The 15688-nt window shown below is 37.0% G+C and overlaps 2 protein-coding genes across 7 annotated transcripts in view; one reads left to right on the top strand and one right to left on the bottom strand.

Moving 5' to 3' along the window:
• Positions 1-15688, bottom strand: part of LOC140187344 (uncharacterized) — a 184558-nt gene that overhangs the window by 49212 nt on the left and 119658 nt on the right. The window lies entirely within an intron of this gene.
• The window catches only part of LOC140187342 (uncharacterized), a 452977-nt gene that overhangs the window by 388053 nt on the left and 49236 nt on the right, over positions 1-15688 (top strand). For all 4 annotated transcript variants that reach the window (XM_072242544.1, XM_072242543.1, XM_072242546.1 and 1 more), the window contains exons 16-17: positions 5131-8793; positions 14788-14935. In XM_072242544.1, coding sequence (XP_072098645.1) covers positions 5131-8793; positions 14788-14935 — 3811 coding nt within the window. The remainder of the gene's footprint in view (positions 1-5130; positions 8794-14787; positions 14936-15688) is intronic.

The raw sequence follows: 15688 nt of genomic DNA, 5'->3' as shown, positions 1-15688 counted from the left end.
TCTTACTGGAAGTACAGATGTACCTGAGAGCGTTCTAACTGGTTGCATCACTCTGTGGTATGGACAGGCCACTGCACAGGATCAGTAAAAAGCTGTAGAAAGTTGTAAACTCAGCCAGCTCCATCATGGGCATTAGCCTCCCCAAAATCAAGGGCACCTTTCAAAAGGAGATGCTTCCAAAAGGCAGTATCCATTATTAAGGTCCCCCATCATCCAGGATATCCCCTGTTCTCATTGATAGCATCAAGGAGAAGGTACAGAGCCTGAAGGCACATACTCAATATTTTAGTAACAACCTTTTCCCCACCACCATCAGATTTCTGAATGGACAAGGAACCAGTTTTCACTACCTCACTATTTTTTGTTCTCTTTTTGCACTACTTATTTAATTTTTTCATATTTATTGCACTAGCCTCCCCAGCATTCACGGCACCTTCAAAGGGTGATGCCTCAAAAAGGCGGCATCATTAAGGACCCCCATAATCCAGGCCGTGCCCTCTTCTCATTGCTACCATTAAGGAGGAGGTACAGGAGCCTGAAGACACATACTCAACGTTTCAGGAATGGCTTCTCCCTCCACCATCAGATTTCTGAAAGGACTATGAACCCATGGACACTACTTGAGTTTTTTTTCCCTCTCTTTGCACTACTTATTTAATTTAATTATATTTTTATATATGCTTATTGTTATTTATAGTTTTTTTATTATGTATTGCAATGTACTGCTGCCGCAAAACCACTAATTTCATGACATATGCCAGTGATATTAAATTTGATTCTGATTTTACTCGTAACCTGGAAATATTCAGGGATGTTGCACATATCAACAAGATAGTCCACTCATCATGCATATTTCCTCCTCCAATGACCAGCAAATTAAATTTTGTTGCTGCAGGAGCAGGTCAGAGGCTGTGGCAAGTGACTTATTGGACATCCACCATTTGCATGATGCTGTCTCTCAGAATTTTTTGCGTTTGTGAGGATAAGTGCAGCTTCCAACAGCATTGAAAGGTTAACATTATTCATGCAAACAGCCTGTTTGAATTGCAAGCAATCTACTGTCCTATAGGCATGCAGCCTGCCTACTTTGTGCAATCTGTACTGTAGTAATAACAGCATCTGCCAAACTGAAAACCTTCCTGGAACAATGAAGGCAGCAGGTACGTGGAACATTGTAGGTTCTCTCTAAGTTAGAGGTTTATTGCTCTCCTATTATCAAAACTAGAAATGAATGCAGAAGCACCCTAACTGCCAGCTTTCCTGCACCACAAGATATCGAGTAGCTCAGGAAGATGACTTGCCAGCTATTTCTTGAGGGTAGTTAGGATAGCCAACAAGTGGTGATCCCCATCACTTGTTAATCAGTTCTTCAGCCTAATATATGGGTGATGGGGGTTACTGCTTGCTGGCTTAATTTTCCTATTATGTTGGTTAATTGTATGGTGACTGATTTATCATTTTTGAATTTATGTTGTCTAATCGAGGCTTCATTAGTTCATTAGTTTTTATTTTTACTGTTAACTAAGATAGAGTTTTGTTCTATTTGGTATGAGCAGAGATATGTGTATCCATTCACTTATTCAAGATCAGTTTATACACTGTTTTTCATGAAACCCCTCATTCTGGTCTTCTGACAAGTTTCAGCTTTAATTGCAATAGATGCATCAACAAAGCTCAGCCCAGAAAACACGTGTTACTGTTCAGTTCCACAAGTGCAAGTTCTTCTTCGGTATTTCGTGCCTAGTATCTTTTTTTCATGTATGAGTTGAGATGGTGGTGAGCCTTCAGTCCCCAATAAACCATGCTGTATCCACAAATTGTACAAGTGAAACCTAATTTTATATTTAGTACTATGTCTGCAGGAGAAAAATACTGTTATGATTTTAAGAGACTACCTCAGTAAGCTTAGTTTGTATCTGTGTTATATGAGGAGGATTTTACCTACGTTGTTTAAATGAGTGTTGAAAACTGTGAAATGTGTTTCTGGTAGAAGAAACATTTTTTTATGGTAAGTAAGAGATGAAGTATAGCTACAAATGCTCTTATTTTAAGTTGGCTTTTAATAGTTTGGCGATCATGGTGGTTTGAGGTGCAGACAGGTGGTTTAAAGTAGAGTTAAGCTGGATAGGGGATAATAAAGCTCCATATTCATCCCATGATCAGTGTAAGAAAACCAGTTAGGGAATATGATGACATTCTTTACAACGGTATATCTTAAATGAAACTATATTTTAAGATCTTTTTCATATTTTGCCATGATTTTTATGGCATCGTTGTTGAGAGAAGAGGGAAGGTTGAATCGCCTACTAATGAACTAACTTTTAAAAAATATCTCTGGCATGTTGAATGGAAATGAGCAATCTATTCAGATGTAAGTTTATCAATATTTCCAATATGTATCATATACTTAATGCGTTATAGTAACTCATTATTGCTTCAAGACCTCTGCCATCTTGAAGAATGATGGCAGTAGGTGCATGGATTGCTCCAAGTTCACTCCAAATCATTCATCTGAGTTGGAAATAGATACTTTTTCTTGATCCTTGTGAGATATGCAGTACGTTCTTCTGCAGTTCTCTTAAAGCGTTTCACTACTTTCAAAATATTAATCTTCCACTGTCTGCTGAATGCCAGGCTCAAAAACATGGTGGGTGAACCAGAAAATGGCTTGAGCATGCAACCTAATATCACAAATATGAATTACATCTCTCCTTCTCTAAGGAGATTTTATTAGCCTAAGCATCCTCAACTGTACATAGTCCCAGCAATGGTTTTGATTCTTTCATGTACTACACGAGAAATTGCTTAACTCTTTGTAAAATAATGGTGATAATCAGCATTGGGGATTATCCTTTTGCTCTTTTTAAGTGTCATGAAGTTTGCAATCAAATGTAGAATTCTCAGTTTCTTGGATATCCTAGTGTAACTCTGTGCTTTGTCAGATTCACTAGTACCAGTGTCTTGATCCATTTCAAGATCATGCAACTACCAGAACTCAGCCTTGAAGCTATGACTCAGGAGACACCTTTGAAATAGGCCAACCAGATTACAAGCAAGATCATGCAACTACCAGGCCTACCACACAGACATTTTCATGCCCAATTCAAATTTCTCTCATGGGTTAGAAGAAAAAGAGATGAAGTTTTGTCTGATTCTACTGTTGGGGTGGCTTCCTTAACACAGCAGTAAACAACTTTTACTTGTAGTAAAAATATGCAGCAACACCTGGAATGATCTGGGGATTAGGAAATAGAATTACCATGTCCTTGCTGTCTATAGCCACAGCAGTCCAGACCTACTTGTGAGCATGTATTCTAGATCATTGTTGGTCACTGGTCTCAGTGATACCAAAGAATGTAGTTGTACTTTTTTATATAGAATAGCTTCAACAAAATAAGATTAGCTGGTTCCTTAGGTGGATAAGAATTACTATTTTTCAGACTAGGAGGGTTAAAGTGCATACTGGAGATGATTTTTGTTGCAGTGTGTTTATCTATTAAAGGGAGATTAGATGCTGGGGCAATATATTCTAGTGCTGACAAAAGTTCTGTGGGAAAGTCGAGTTAAATTTACTAAGAGGCCCAGAACTGGATGGAACGTTACTTAAAATCAGGTTAAGCCTATTTTCAATTACATAAGATTGTTTTGGGAGATGTGTGAAGGAATTTCTTGGCCTCTATTTCTTCTGCTTTCTAAACAGTTCCTTCTCCCTCAAGCTTTCCTTGTTAGCTCCACATTACACACTTAACTCTACAATTACCCATTTATTTCTCATACCATTTCAGTAATGCAGATGTTCTTTTATAAGTGCTTGTTATTCTTCAGTTGACTGAACTGATGTATTATCTGAATATAACTGAAGCCGTACAAATCCATAATGCATTAATTATTGTCAAATAAAATTAAAATATAGGTAAAATATTGTCAAATTTGTTCATGAGGATTTTTCAAAGCAAATCCTGAATGTGTACCATCAGATAGCTATATTAAAGGGTGACTGAAATTCTTTCATGAACCTAAGAATTCCCTAATAAACTATTTGTATGAAAGCAAGAAAAAGGTTATAAATAAGTTAATGTTCTTTGTGAGTTATATGTGGTGACATTAGAAAGCTTAAACTTGTTTTAATTATAATTGCTTTTGAATACTTAATTTTTGTACCTTGAATTTGTATCCATTTCCACTTTCCCAACACGCTTTCATGGAGTGATAACTGCAGCCATTGCATTTTATGTAAGGTAAAAATGGTGCAGTTATGAATTAATTTTGAACACGAGTAAATGAATTGCCTATCCTTGACTTTCAAAATGGGGGCATGACAATTAAGGTTATAGTGATATTTTGTTAATTTCCTATTCGCTGTATTTTAACTCGTGAATTATTGAATAATAGTTTGAACAAAATAGGTTTGCCAACATCCACTCATATCTTTGCTTAAGACTTCCAATTCTTTGTATGTTCCTCACTGGTGCTTGTATGTTGTAGTCAGCTGTTTTGATTTCCACCAAATAGAAACAATGTAGTTATTATAACTGATGTTACAGCTAATATGTAATCACTTGGTTCCAGTTGGAGAGGTATACAGTAGGTGGGAGGGACAAGGATATAAACTAGTTGGGAATTTTGAAGCACAAGCATTGAAGGCTTAAACGTGCCTAAGCTACAAATCATACCATATTAAAGAATTTCTTTTAGTCAGTCTTAAGAAGAAAATTTTACGGTTAAAAGCACTAGATTTCATTATAAATGGAAAAACTCCCTGCCTGTATGTTGATTATTGTATGCTAACCATGCATTGATAGATCTTCCCTCCTGACCAATAATGCTAACTTTTCATATGCATGTTTTCTGAGATACTAACGTTATTCTGACTTCATTAATGCTGGATGTTCTTTGCTTATTTGTGCTTTTTTTTCAACCAGTGGTTAATAGTTTGGCATTTATCTTGCTTAAAATGTAATTTTCTTCCCTGAATAATGCTGAAGTTATCAAATCTACATGAAGAAAATATATTTACAAACAAATAATTGTTTTAAATCTCCAATATTGGGCCTGAGAAGCAAAAATTAAACAGTTTATTTCAAAATCTTTTGCATCTGTGTTAACCACTATCTGGTCCCCTTTTCTAAGCTGGAGCCACCTTTGGCAAGTTCTAACGCCTGGCAACAGCTGCAGAAGCTGAACCAGGACCTGCAAGCTGAGTTGGAAGTTCAACGGCAAAAACAGGAGGTGGCTAATATACAAGCCCAAAGCCAAAAAAAGAGCTACCAGGATGCCAAGGAGCTCTTAAGACAACAGGAGGCAAAAATGCAAAATCTTCAGGCCAGGCTGGAGATCTCTTTGTCTGAGGTAGCCATTAATGAACAGTCATTGTTCAAAGTACAAAATGATTTGAGACTTGAGCGTCAAAAATATAAAGAAGAAACTGATGAATATGAGAGAAAGTTAAATATGCTTAGCACCAAGCTGTATGAGAGTGAAGAGAAACTTAGAGAAGTAGAGGGGTTGCTTCTCGAAAAGACTCAAAGATTTAGGGACCTAGAAAGGCAAGTGGCTCTTCAGGACAATTATCAGCGAGAAGTGAGGCGGCTGCAAGATCATCTGGAAGAAGCATGCTGTCGGCTACACAGCAGTGAACAGGAAGTTATTTTGAGTGAAGAACGCTTTAAGAAACAGTCTGAAGGTCTGAAAGAAAAGTATGAAAAGGAGAAAGAACTTTTGTTGCACAACGTACAGGAAGCTGAAGATAAGGTCAGAGAATATGAGGATCGCCTTCAGACTCTTGAGGCACAATTAGAGAGAGTTCAAAAAGAAAAATTGGCCACTTCCTTCAAAAGCAGTGAGATGGTGAGGCAAATGGAAGAACACGTTGAAATGAGTGAGGAAACAGTGAAGCGACTTACCCATGACATAGACATCTTGTCAACTGAAAATGAACGATTAAATCAACGCTATCAGGAAATAGTTAATCAGTTGACTGAAGCTGACAGAGAAGTTGAAGGGCTGAAATTAGAACTGGTGAAGGATCGAGAAAGGTATCAAGATCTGAATGAAAGTTTTGAAAAAGCTGTTCAAGAGGTGAATACACTGAAAAATGAACTAGAAGAAACCAATTTTAAAATGGTATCTATTAAGAAATCCTATGAAAGAGAATTAGAAAAGAAAAGTAAGGACTTCAATGAGGCCTTGATCAAACTAGAAGCGTTGGGCACCAGCTTGGAGGAGACAGAGAAGAAACTGCAGCTTAAGGAGGCCACACTTAAAGGTCTTGGTTGGCAAGTTCCAACAGACATTGACATGCTTCTAGAAAAAGAAAAAGAACTTCATATCAAATTAGAAGAAGCAGAAGCCAGGTTAGTTGAACAGACCATGAATCTGCAGATAGCTGAAGCCAATTATAAGAGCCTTCTTTCCCAAAAAACCCAACTTCAATCAGATGTGGAAATTTTAAAGAAACAAAATGAACATATAGCAAAAGGTAATCTTTCAGCAGTTGAAAATGTTTTTGAATGCCCTACCACTTTCAGTTCTGGTGTACAACTTTCTAAAGAGTTGATGGAAAAGCTTCAGCATTTGGACTCTCAAGTAACAGTACTGACTGGATCAGTAGTTCAAGCATTTTCTGAAAACTGGCTTTTAGACCTGTCATCTTCTGAGAATACTGAAAGTCCATGTGATGTTACAGCAGTGAATAGTTGCATTACAAACCTGAAAAGATGTCTGGCAATTGTATGCACACTTGAAACTAAATTATTAGTAGCAGAACAAAATATTAAAAAGGAAGCTGTTTATCCTTTAGATACAAGACTGTTGGAACCTGCAGTTTATCCAAAAGGGCAGGGATTAAGAAACCAACCATTAACATATCATCTCTCAGAATCTTTCTCCAGTTCAAATATCAAACATAATGTACTGGTCCATGCTGAATTCCAGTCACTGCAAGCAAAACTGCTTCATCTGCATCATGTTTTGGAAAGTTTACAACAGAAAATTGGTCAGCTTGCACAAGAATGGGATATTGGAGAACATGGACAATTACCTGAATTAATACATGCATTAGAAGGTTCAGTACAATACTTGGAATGTATGGAAGAAGATTTAGCCAGAAAAAATAAAACATTTTTTGGTGAAGAATCTTTAGTTAGAGATTCCTTAACTGAAGAGGAAAAACTGAAATACTTAGCGGACAAACTTTCACTTGAATCTACAGCACTTAACAGTATAGCAAATGCTTTGCAGAATCCAAAGGCCATTGTGAAAAATACTTTAGATGAAATTAGAAAACAGAGTGAAAATATTACCATGCCTTTGGTTTCTATGGATGATACCAGTACTCAAGTTAAGCATGCTGTTCTTAACAAAATATTTATGGAAGGAGAGTTTTGGGCAAATATGCCTAAACTTCAGGAAAATGAGATATCAGATACCGAAGAGCAAATGAGTAAGCCCATAAGCAATTATCTAAGTATTATGGCAGATAATAGCTTAATAAAAGGTGAAATATTGTTCTGGACTCATAATATTTTGGAAGATTCAAAAGAAAAGCTGCAACAGCTGAAAGGACAATACACAAAAATGCATCATAGAAGCCAAAACACTGAACAGATGCTTAGGAATGTTGTAGCTGTTTATGGTACTTGCCAGCTTGATGAGCTAATTGATGAAATTCGGAATGAATTGAATAAAGATAAAGAAGACGAATCATTGTCTTTCTGTTCTCAAACTTGCAGACTACCATCAGCATCTGATTCTGCTGACCAGGACTTTGAACTTTGTGCAAGGGCAGAGTTAGTGCAGCAAATCAAGAAAAATGCTTGCTTGTTGAAGGAAATGTCTCACTGTATTCAGTCAGGGGCAGATGATGAATTGGGTGCTCTGGCCAGAAAGTTAGTTCACAGTGTGGAGTGTATATCCTCATTAAGCAATCATTATAATGCAAAAGATGCCTGGCCTTTTCTGCTGCACGATGCAATGATGCAAGCTGAATTATCCTATGTAATCTCCAAGATACAATTAAAACATGATGTTGTGCAAAGTGGGGATAAACGACTGAGAGTGGACACTTCAGAAATGGAGCACTCAAACTCCAGTACTTCATTGCAGGGTACAGATGTAGCTGAATTAAAGAAACAAAAAGAAGAACAGGATAGAAAGTTTAAAAAATTCAAAGGAGACCTTGGAGAGTTTAAGCAGTTGGATGTTTCAGAATCAGGTGCTGCTACTCAGACAACTCATATCCACATTGAGGGAGAACCAATTGACTCACTGGACAAGGCAATTGAACTTCAGGACATGGCAGCAAAGCATAAGAAAGAGCTTCGTGAAGTGCGAGAGGCATATGAAGCTGAGGTGGAGAAATTGAAAAGGGAAATAGCAAGAGCAGGGGAAACATTAAGACTGAAAACAGAGGAAAATGTGAAGGAAATCGATTCATTGACTATTTGCATGGAAAAATTGAAGGAAAAGCATGTTGAGGAGCTGAAAAGACAAGGGGAAGAATTTAAAATGCAGAAGAGAGAACTAGATAAAAAGTGTGCTAGGATAAAAGAAGAGCTTACACGAGAAATTGAAGTTTTAAAAGAACATAGAGATCCTAAGCAATTGGACCTAGTAAGTGATCTGCAGAAATCAACTGACCCATACAGGAAAACAGCAAGTGAAGTGAATTCCATGGCCCTGCTTAGAAATCGCATACAAGAGCTGGAGTCGCAGATAGATGCCATGAAAAATAAGATTGAAGACAGTCCAACAAATCTGCGTGAGAAATATGAAAAGGACCTGGAGAATCTCAAGGTGTCCATGTATTTAATACTGAATAGTAACTGCATGTTGGCTTGTAGAACTATACCTTGCTGCAGCAGTTATCTTGTGTTGTGTCCTGTTGTGTCTCAATCTGCATGGTAGATAGAATTGCATGATTTGGTGTTGGACTGGGCAAAGTTCTAAAGAGTAAACTTTCTAAAATTTAGGAGAATGGTTGAAGAATACAGATCCTGCAGCTGACAAATATGCTGAATAAAAAAGAAAATGTTTGCATAATATTTGCATAAAATAACTTATAAAAACTATCTAGTTTTGAGCAAAGACTTGAGACCCAGAAAAAGTACCCAAAATTTGCCCAGTTCCTCTCTGTTGCATCTATGTTTTTGATTTTACTGTGTGCTATTGTGCATTCTTTTCAAATGCAGCAGAACCCATTTATCTGCTCTGCCTCTGAAGTAGATTTGGTTAAGTTATCTGAAAGGCATTGAAGATTTTAAATATGACATTTTAAGAATTTTGTTGCATCTCCTAAAATCAAAGATTAAGAATATATTTTTCTCATGTGCAGTACTGTGCAAAAGTCTTAGGCACATATATATAGCTAGAATGCCTAAGACTTTTTCACAGTACTGTATTTGTCAATGTGGAGCAGACAGCAAGTTTATAAATTTGTTGCAAGCAAAGCATGTTAGATTGGCAAGGCTGGAGCACTGTGGGCAGGGGATGGCACGAGTGTGGACACAACCAGCCCTGAGACACCAGGCCAAGGTAATTTGATTCCAGACAATTGGTTTATTGATCATTTCAGGATGCCTCTCTGATGCTCTCCACCTTCCCCCTTTTCCCAACCTTCCCGTCTTCCTGCCTCCTTCCCACTCTCTGTCCACACTAAAGACCCATATCAGAATCAGGTTTATCATCACTCACACATCATGAAATGTGTTTTTTTTTTTGCAGCAGCAACAATACAGTTCAATACATAAAAATACTACAGTACTGTGCAAAAGTTGTAGGTACCCTCGCTGCACATACATAAAAGATTTGTTAACATGTAAAAGCTTTACAGAGTTCCTAATTACTCTTGCCTTAATCTTTATTTAAAAAAGAGAATCCTTATTTAAAGGGATAAATTTCCTATTAGCTGAAATTCTGTTGATGTATTCAGCTGCATTCTGAATATATAATTTTGATAAGTAATTTCCATTTCTGGCAGAACAGTGGGTTCAGTTGCTTTTGGTTAAAAGCATCCTTTCACAGGAATCAAGCTTTGGTTTGTAACATAAGTTGGTGACTGTTGGCTTCAGTGTGTGTCCTAATACTATGCAATTAATATATGAATCTTCCCTTTCTCTTTCAGCTGGCTACAAATATTTATCATACTTTGAGATACTAATAAATTAACAATTTATTTTGTTTACTATGTAATGTTATAATGATCAATGTGTTATATTTTCTATGTAAGAACAAGTTTAATTTCATGTTGATTGTTGAAAGTTTTAAGTTGTCCCTAGAAGCAATATGGCTTGAGTAGTTTAAGGAAATAATGCTTTTTTTGACAGAGGGTAGTCAAATCAAACCGGTGTGTATAAGGAAACATTTTTCTCCATGGTGTTCAAAGTTACAAGTATTGTATTAACAAACTTGGTCCCCAATTCAAATCCTGATATGTAGTTAAAGAGATACACTGTTATGAATGCTTAAAATAGATAGGCAGAAGGAAAATTTCATGGACATTATTTGTAATGGCTCTATTTGACACCTTGTTAGCAGTATATGGATGCAGTGTGCAGCCATAAGGACAGACTGCTGGACTGAAATGTTAGAGGATGACTAGGACTTCTGAGCCTGACACCACCAAAGAGTCAAAGATGTGTATTTGCATGTATGCTTGTGTGTGGGTTTGAAGGATGGAGTTGGTGGGAAGCAAATGGCATGGGAGTACTGGAAGTGGATGAATTTCAGAAAATCTACTAAGCATATTATTGTGGTTTATAATAGTAGAAATTACAAATGCACAAAGGAGTTTATTTTGGGATTACAATCTAGTGGTTACTGACTATTTAAAAAAAACATTTTAAATAAAATGGCTTCAGTACTTGAAAGCATGTAGGTATTCATGAGCAAGATGGCATCACTTGCCCCTTCAAGCCTTCCCTTACTTAAGATAATTTAAACTCAGCTCTACAATCCTATCCATCCCTGCTAATTTTTCATCCATTCCTGTTATTTTTCTACCTTAAAAATATTCACAGATCCTGCTTTCATTGTCATAATAAAGATTTAAAGGTTTTAAAAATTAAAGATAAGCTTTTTTTTCACATGTACTTTGAAAAATGCATACAGTGAAATGTGTCTTTTGTATCAAATCAAATCAATGAGGATTGTGCTGGGTAGCACATAAGTTTCGCCACACTTCTGGCATCAACATAGCATGCCCACAGCTCACTAATGCTAATTGAAAACGAGAAAATCTGCAGATGCTGGAGATGCTAATTGGAATGTGGGAGGAAACTGGTGTTGGCTTGCAATAGCATTATGATAAACACAACATTACTGTGCCACTACCCCACCCCTGCCCTGAAAAATAGGAAAAAGGGCACTCATAAAAACTGAAAGACACTTAAACTTGTGAATAAAAATAATATCTCACTCCTCTTTTAAACAGTCACCCCTTATTTTTGCATGACATGTACATCCCCTTCCTCAGGAGCCTGTATATTTCTATCAGGTTCCACTTTCCAAACTCCTACAGATATATTGTAATCTGTCCAACTTCCCATCATAAGAAATCCTACCCATTTCAGCTGTTAGTCTCATAAATTTTCTCTGAACTCCTTCCAAGAAAATTGCATCCTTAAAAGAGACTAAGCTGTACGCAGTACTCCAGGTGTGGTCTTAATAATTTACAATATAACTGAAACATTACCTTTCTGCGTTCATGATCAATTCCCCTTGCAATAAACAGTAGCATTTGCGAGCTTGTGTACTTACTGTATGCCTGCAATATTAGCTTTTTGAGACGCATGCATTGGGGCTCCTGAATCCCTCTGCTTCTCAGAACTCTCTTAGTAGTCTCTCATCATTCAGGTAATGTGCTTTTATATTTTATCCTACATTTTATTCCTCATGGCAATCTATATCCAATCACTTAACCTATTTGCATCTCTTTTGGAGTATCTTTTAAATTTGTTGGACTTATTAGAATTATATCATGAAAATTAATACCTGCATGAATGTGACCAAATCATAGCTATTGTATCAAATGTAGAACAGTACAGCACAGTTCAGGCCCTATGGCCAAAATGTTGTGTTGACTTTTTAACCCACTGTAAGATCAATCTAACCCTTCCCTCTCATTTGTCTTTCATTCATATGCCTATCTAAGTGTCTCTTAAATAGTGCTAAAGTATTTGCCTCTACCATCATCCATGGCAATGCATTCCATGCACTTACCACTATGTGCAAATAAAACCAGGAAGAGCCTCAGCCGAAACATTAACTTTTTATTCATTTCCATAGATGCTGCCTGACTTCTGAGCTCCTCCAGCATTTTGTATGTGTTACTCTGACGTTCCCCCCATACTTTAGTCCAATCACCTTAAAATTCTGCTCTGTCATATTAGCCATTGTCACCCTGGTGAATAAGGTGCCATCTATGCCTTTAATCATCTTGTACACCTCTATCAAGTCTCGTCTCTTGTCGTTTGTTCCAAAGTTCCACCACTCTACCTTCATCAGTTATTTTGTCACTTCTTTGAAGTCAATCAGGCTTGTGAGACAAAACCTGCCTCTCACAAAACCATGCTGGCTATCCCTAATGATTCCCAAATGCTTATAAATCTTGTCTCTGAAAATCCTCTCCTGTCGTTTTCTCACCATTGATGTAAAACTCACTGGTCTTTAATTTCCTGCTATTCTTTTATTCAAGAATGGTAATATTTGTCGCCCTCTTGACTTCTGGTACTATTGTGACCAATGAGGATGCAAAGATCTTCACCAATAGCACAGCAATCTCTTCCCTCACTTCCCGTAATAACATGAGGTATATCCCATTCTGCAAAAGCAACTTACCTATCCCAATATTTTCCAAAAGTTCCAGCACATGCTATTTCTTAACCTTGGCATGTTCTAGCAAAAGTTCCATATGAAAATGTTTTTTGCTTATTGTGCTATTAGTTGATTATTGTATTAAAAGCCAAACATTTTACATTGATTCTAACTGTAATCACTGGAATCATTGCAATATTTTCAATGTCTCTAGTTGTAACTTGGATCAGATTGAATAAATTTCACGATGTATGTCAGTGATAACAAACCTGATTCTGATTCTGATCCAGTTGAAAAACTGATCTGCTGGAAGGCAGCAAGATCTGCAGCTGACAGCATCTTTCGTAAGGTCAGTCACTTAACAGGCTGTTGCAGAGTCGCAACCTTTATCTTAATAAATGGATCTGCTTTATACTGCAAATAACCCTTCAGAATACTGGCCAAATAGGTGGAAATGTGAAATGAGTATGTGTCGGTAACTGGAATAATCTTAATTGTAGGAATAGCACCATTACGCAACATCTTAGCAGTACAATGACATAGATAATGATCTTAATATAACTGATTTTCCAGTTAATTCCATGTTACTTCGAGGAAACCCATGCAAAATCCAGCTTATTGTCTCTTGGCAAATGTAATATACTGCAGTAGTTATCTCAAAACATTACTGGAACCAAGCTGTCTGTCCTGCAATTCAATGGAGCCCAGTCTCTTTTAATTAGAGAGAGAAGGCTAGTGCTTTACACAAATTCTATTTTGGATAGATTTATTTTAATATTCTGAAAACTAGTTCAGGCAAATAGTAATTTTTGGGGGCCTGGAATATTTATAATAAAGCTGTGTTTAATATACAAGGAAATCAGTTCATTTAATCTGAAATCTGTGGTGAGTGTGGAAAAGTAAAGCTCAATCTCTTCATGTGTACTTTCTGATGGACAACATTGTCAGAAACATGAGCATCTTCCATCCTTTAGCTGGTGTCTGGTGCAGCAGAGCTTACAAACCCGTTCTGGTTAATACCAGATCTGTTTTGTTGGTTGGCGCCAACCAGGTGCTACAATTGGATTGATACCTGTGTAATTATCTGCACTCAGATTAGGAATAGCAAAGCATAAAGTGCCATTCTATGTGGAATGTCATACCAGTTATATTCTGCCATTTTTAAACATGGGCAGGAAGAGAACAGGAAAAGGGAGTAAAAATTGGTCAATGAAGGTCCTGAAGGAATGAAATTTAAACAAGGCAAAAGCAATAAATAATATTGTACAATATGCATTTATAGTATGTCACATAAAGAACACAGAGTTTTTCCACAAATTAAACTTTATACATTGTACCATCAGTCTTTTAAGGTTATTCATTTACATACATGTTAATACACAGTTCCATATGAATGATTTGTATTAATTGTCTCCAGTAATACTGCAAAACTTCAATTCCTTCCAATATGTTTCTAGTATGATGCTGTTCATTGCACAGCTCTTCTTTATGGAAATGGTCAGTGGTAGTTCAGTGAGGTTAAGAACTAGCAACTCAACATTAGCCAATAACTGGCTATCAGGGAAAGTTGATGTTTGACTTACTTTTGGAGGATTTGAATCAGGGACATAGCCATGTAAGACAAACTTTGAACATTGGAATAAATATTGCAGTTGCTCCAATTTCTACAGCAAATTGTAAATCTGATACCATTACCAGAATATTTCGTCCATGGTATTACTGAGCTCCTGAGATATACATATCTTTAAAAAGATAACCTACCAATGATTTTTATCAGTTAAGACAATCAGGTAGAATAAACTTGGATACAAAGCATTTTTTTTAAAATCAGATTGATACTAATTTAAAAAGATGCTTTTTAAAGGACCATGTAAATTTTGACTAGGGCAGCATTAATGTCATAACTCATTACCCATACCATTTAAGAGCATTTGGGGAATAATGCTCAAAATTAATATTTTACTTTTGATGTTTTAGGCTACTTGTGAGCGTGGGTTTTCTGCTATGGAAGAATCACATCAAAAGGTAATAGAAGAACTCCACCGACAGCATCAACGAGAGCTGGAAAACCTAAAAGAAGACAAAGAGCGGCTTCTAGCTGAAGAAACCGCTGCCACTATTTCTGGTAGGTGAGAATGGAAAAGAGTATGAATGACTGGAACCTGCATTGATACAAAAAATGGGTGATTGGTGTTATGTCAAAGTATACTCAAAGATATTTTCCTGTCATGCCTTTTCAATTATTATGTGAAAAATCCCAGATTTCACCATTGCATGTTTCCTGCTCAGTTACAAAAATAGGAACAATTAAATTAAATGCTAACTTTGAATGCTAGCAATACTCAGACCAGGCAAAGTCTGTTGTGAGAGAAACAGAGTTAATATTCCAGATCAATGACTTCATCAGAACTGAGAATAGTTAGAAATCAAATGTGTTTTACATTGCAGAGGAGAAGACGCCCTCCGTTGGTTAGGGTTGACTGTGGATGTTGCATCCTCGATGTATATGCATGCCAGGGCAGTACGGTATAGAGAGCAAGCGGTTGCCCATGCAGCAGGCTCCCCTCTCCAAGCAGCCGATGAATGGAAAGAAACAGCAGAGACTTTATAGTTTGGCACCAACGGCACCACAAGAGTTGCCAATTAGCGTTGAATTCAATATAGGACTGTCCTAGGGACTCCAGCTGCAGATTTTTCCACTTGGCTTACTCCTGAAGCTTTCTCCTTGATTGGGTTTAGCTGCAGGGTAGCAGAGGATTGAGATCAGAACTTTCCTTCTAGATGAGCTGCCAACCATGACTTATGAGCCTCATCTACCTGGAGTGACTGGTTTTAAGGCAGCAATAGTCCACCTTTACCCCTTCTCCTGTGAGCAGAA

The sequence above is a fragment of the Mobula birostris genome, chromosome 24, assembly GCF_030028105.1.
Source record: "Mobula birostris isolate sMobBir1 chromosome 24, sMobBir1.hap1, whole genome shotgun sequence".
Lineage (NCBI taxonomy): Eukaryota > Metazoa > Chordata > Chondrichthyes > Myliobatiformes > Myliobatidae > Mobula > Mobula birostris.
Note: the sequence above shows the minus strand (reverse complement) of the source record. Positions and strands in the feature narration are given on the sequence as shown.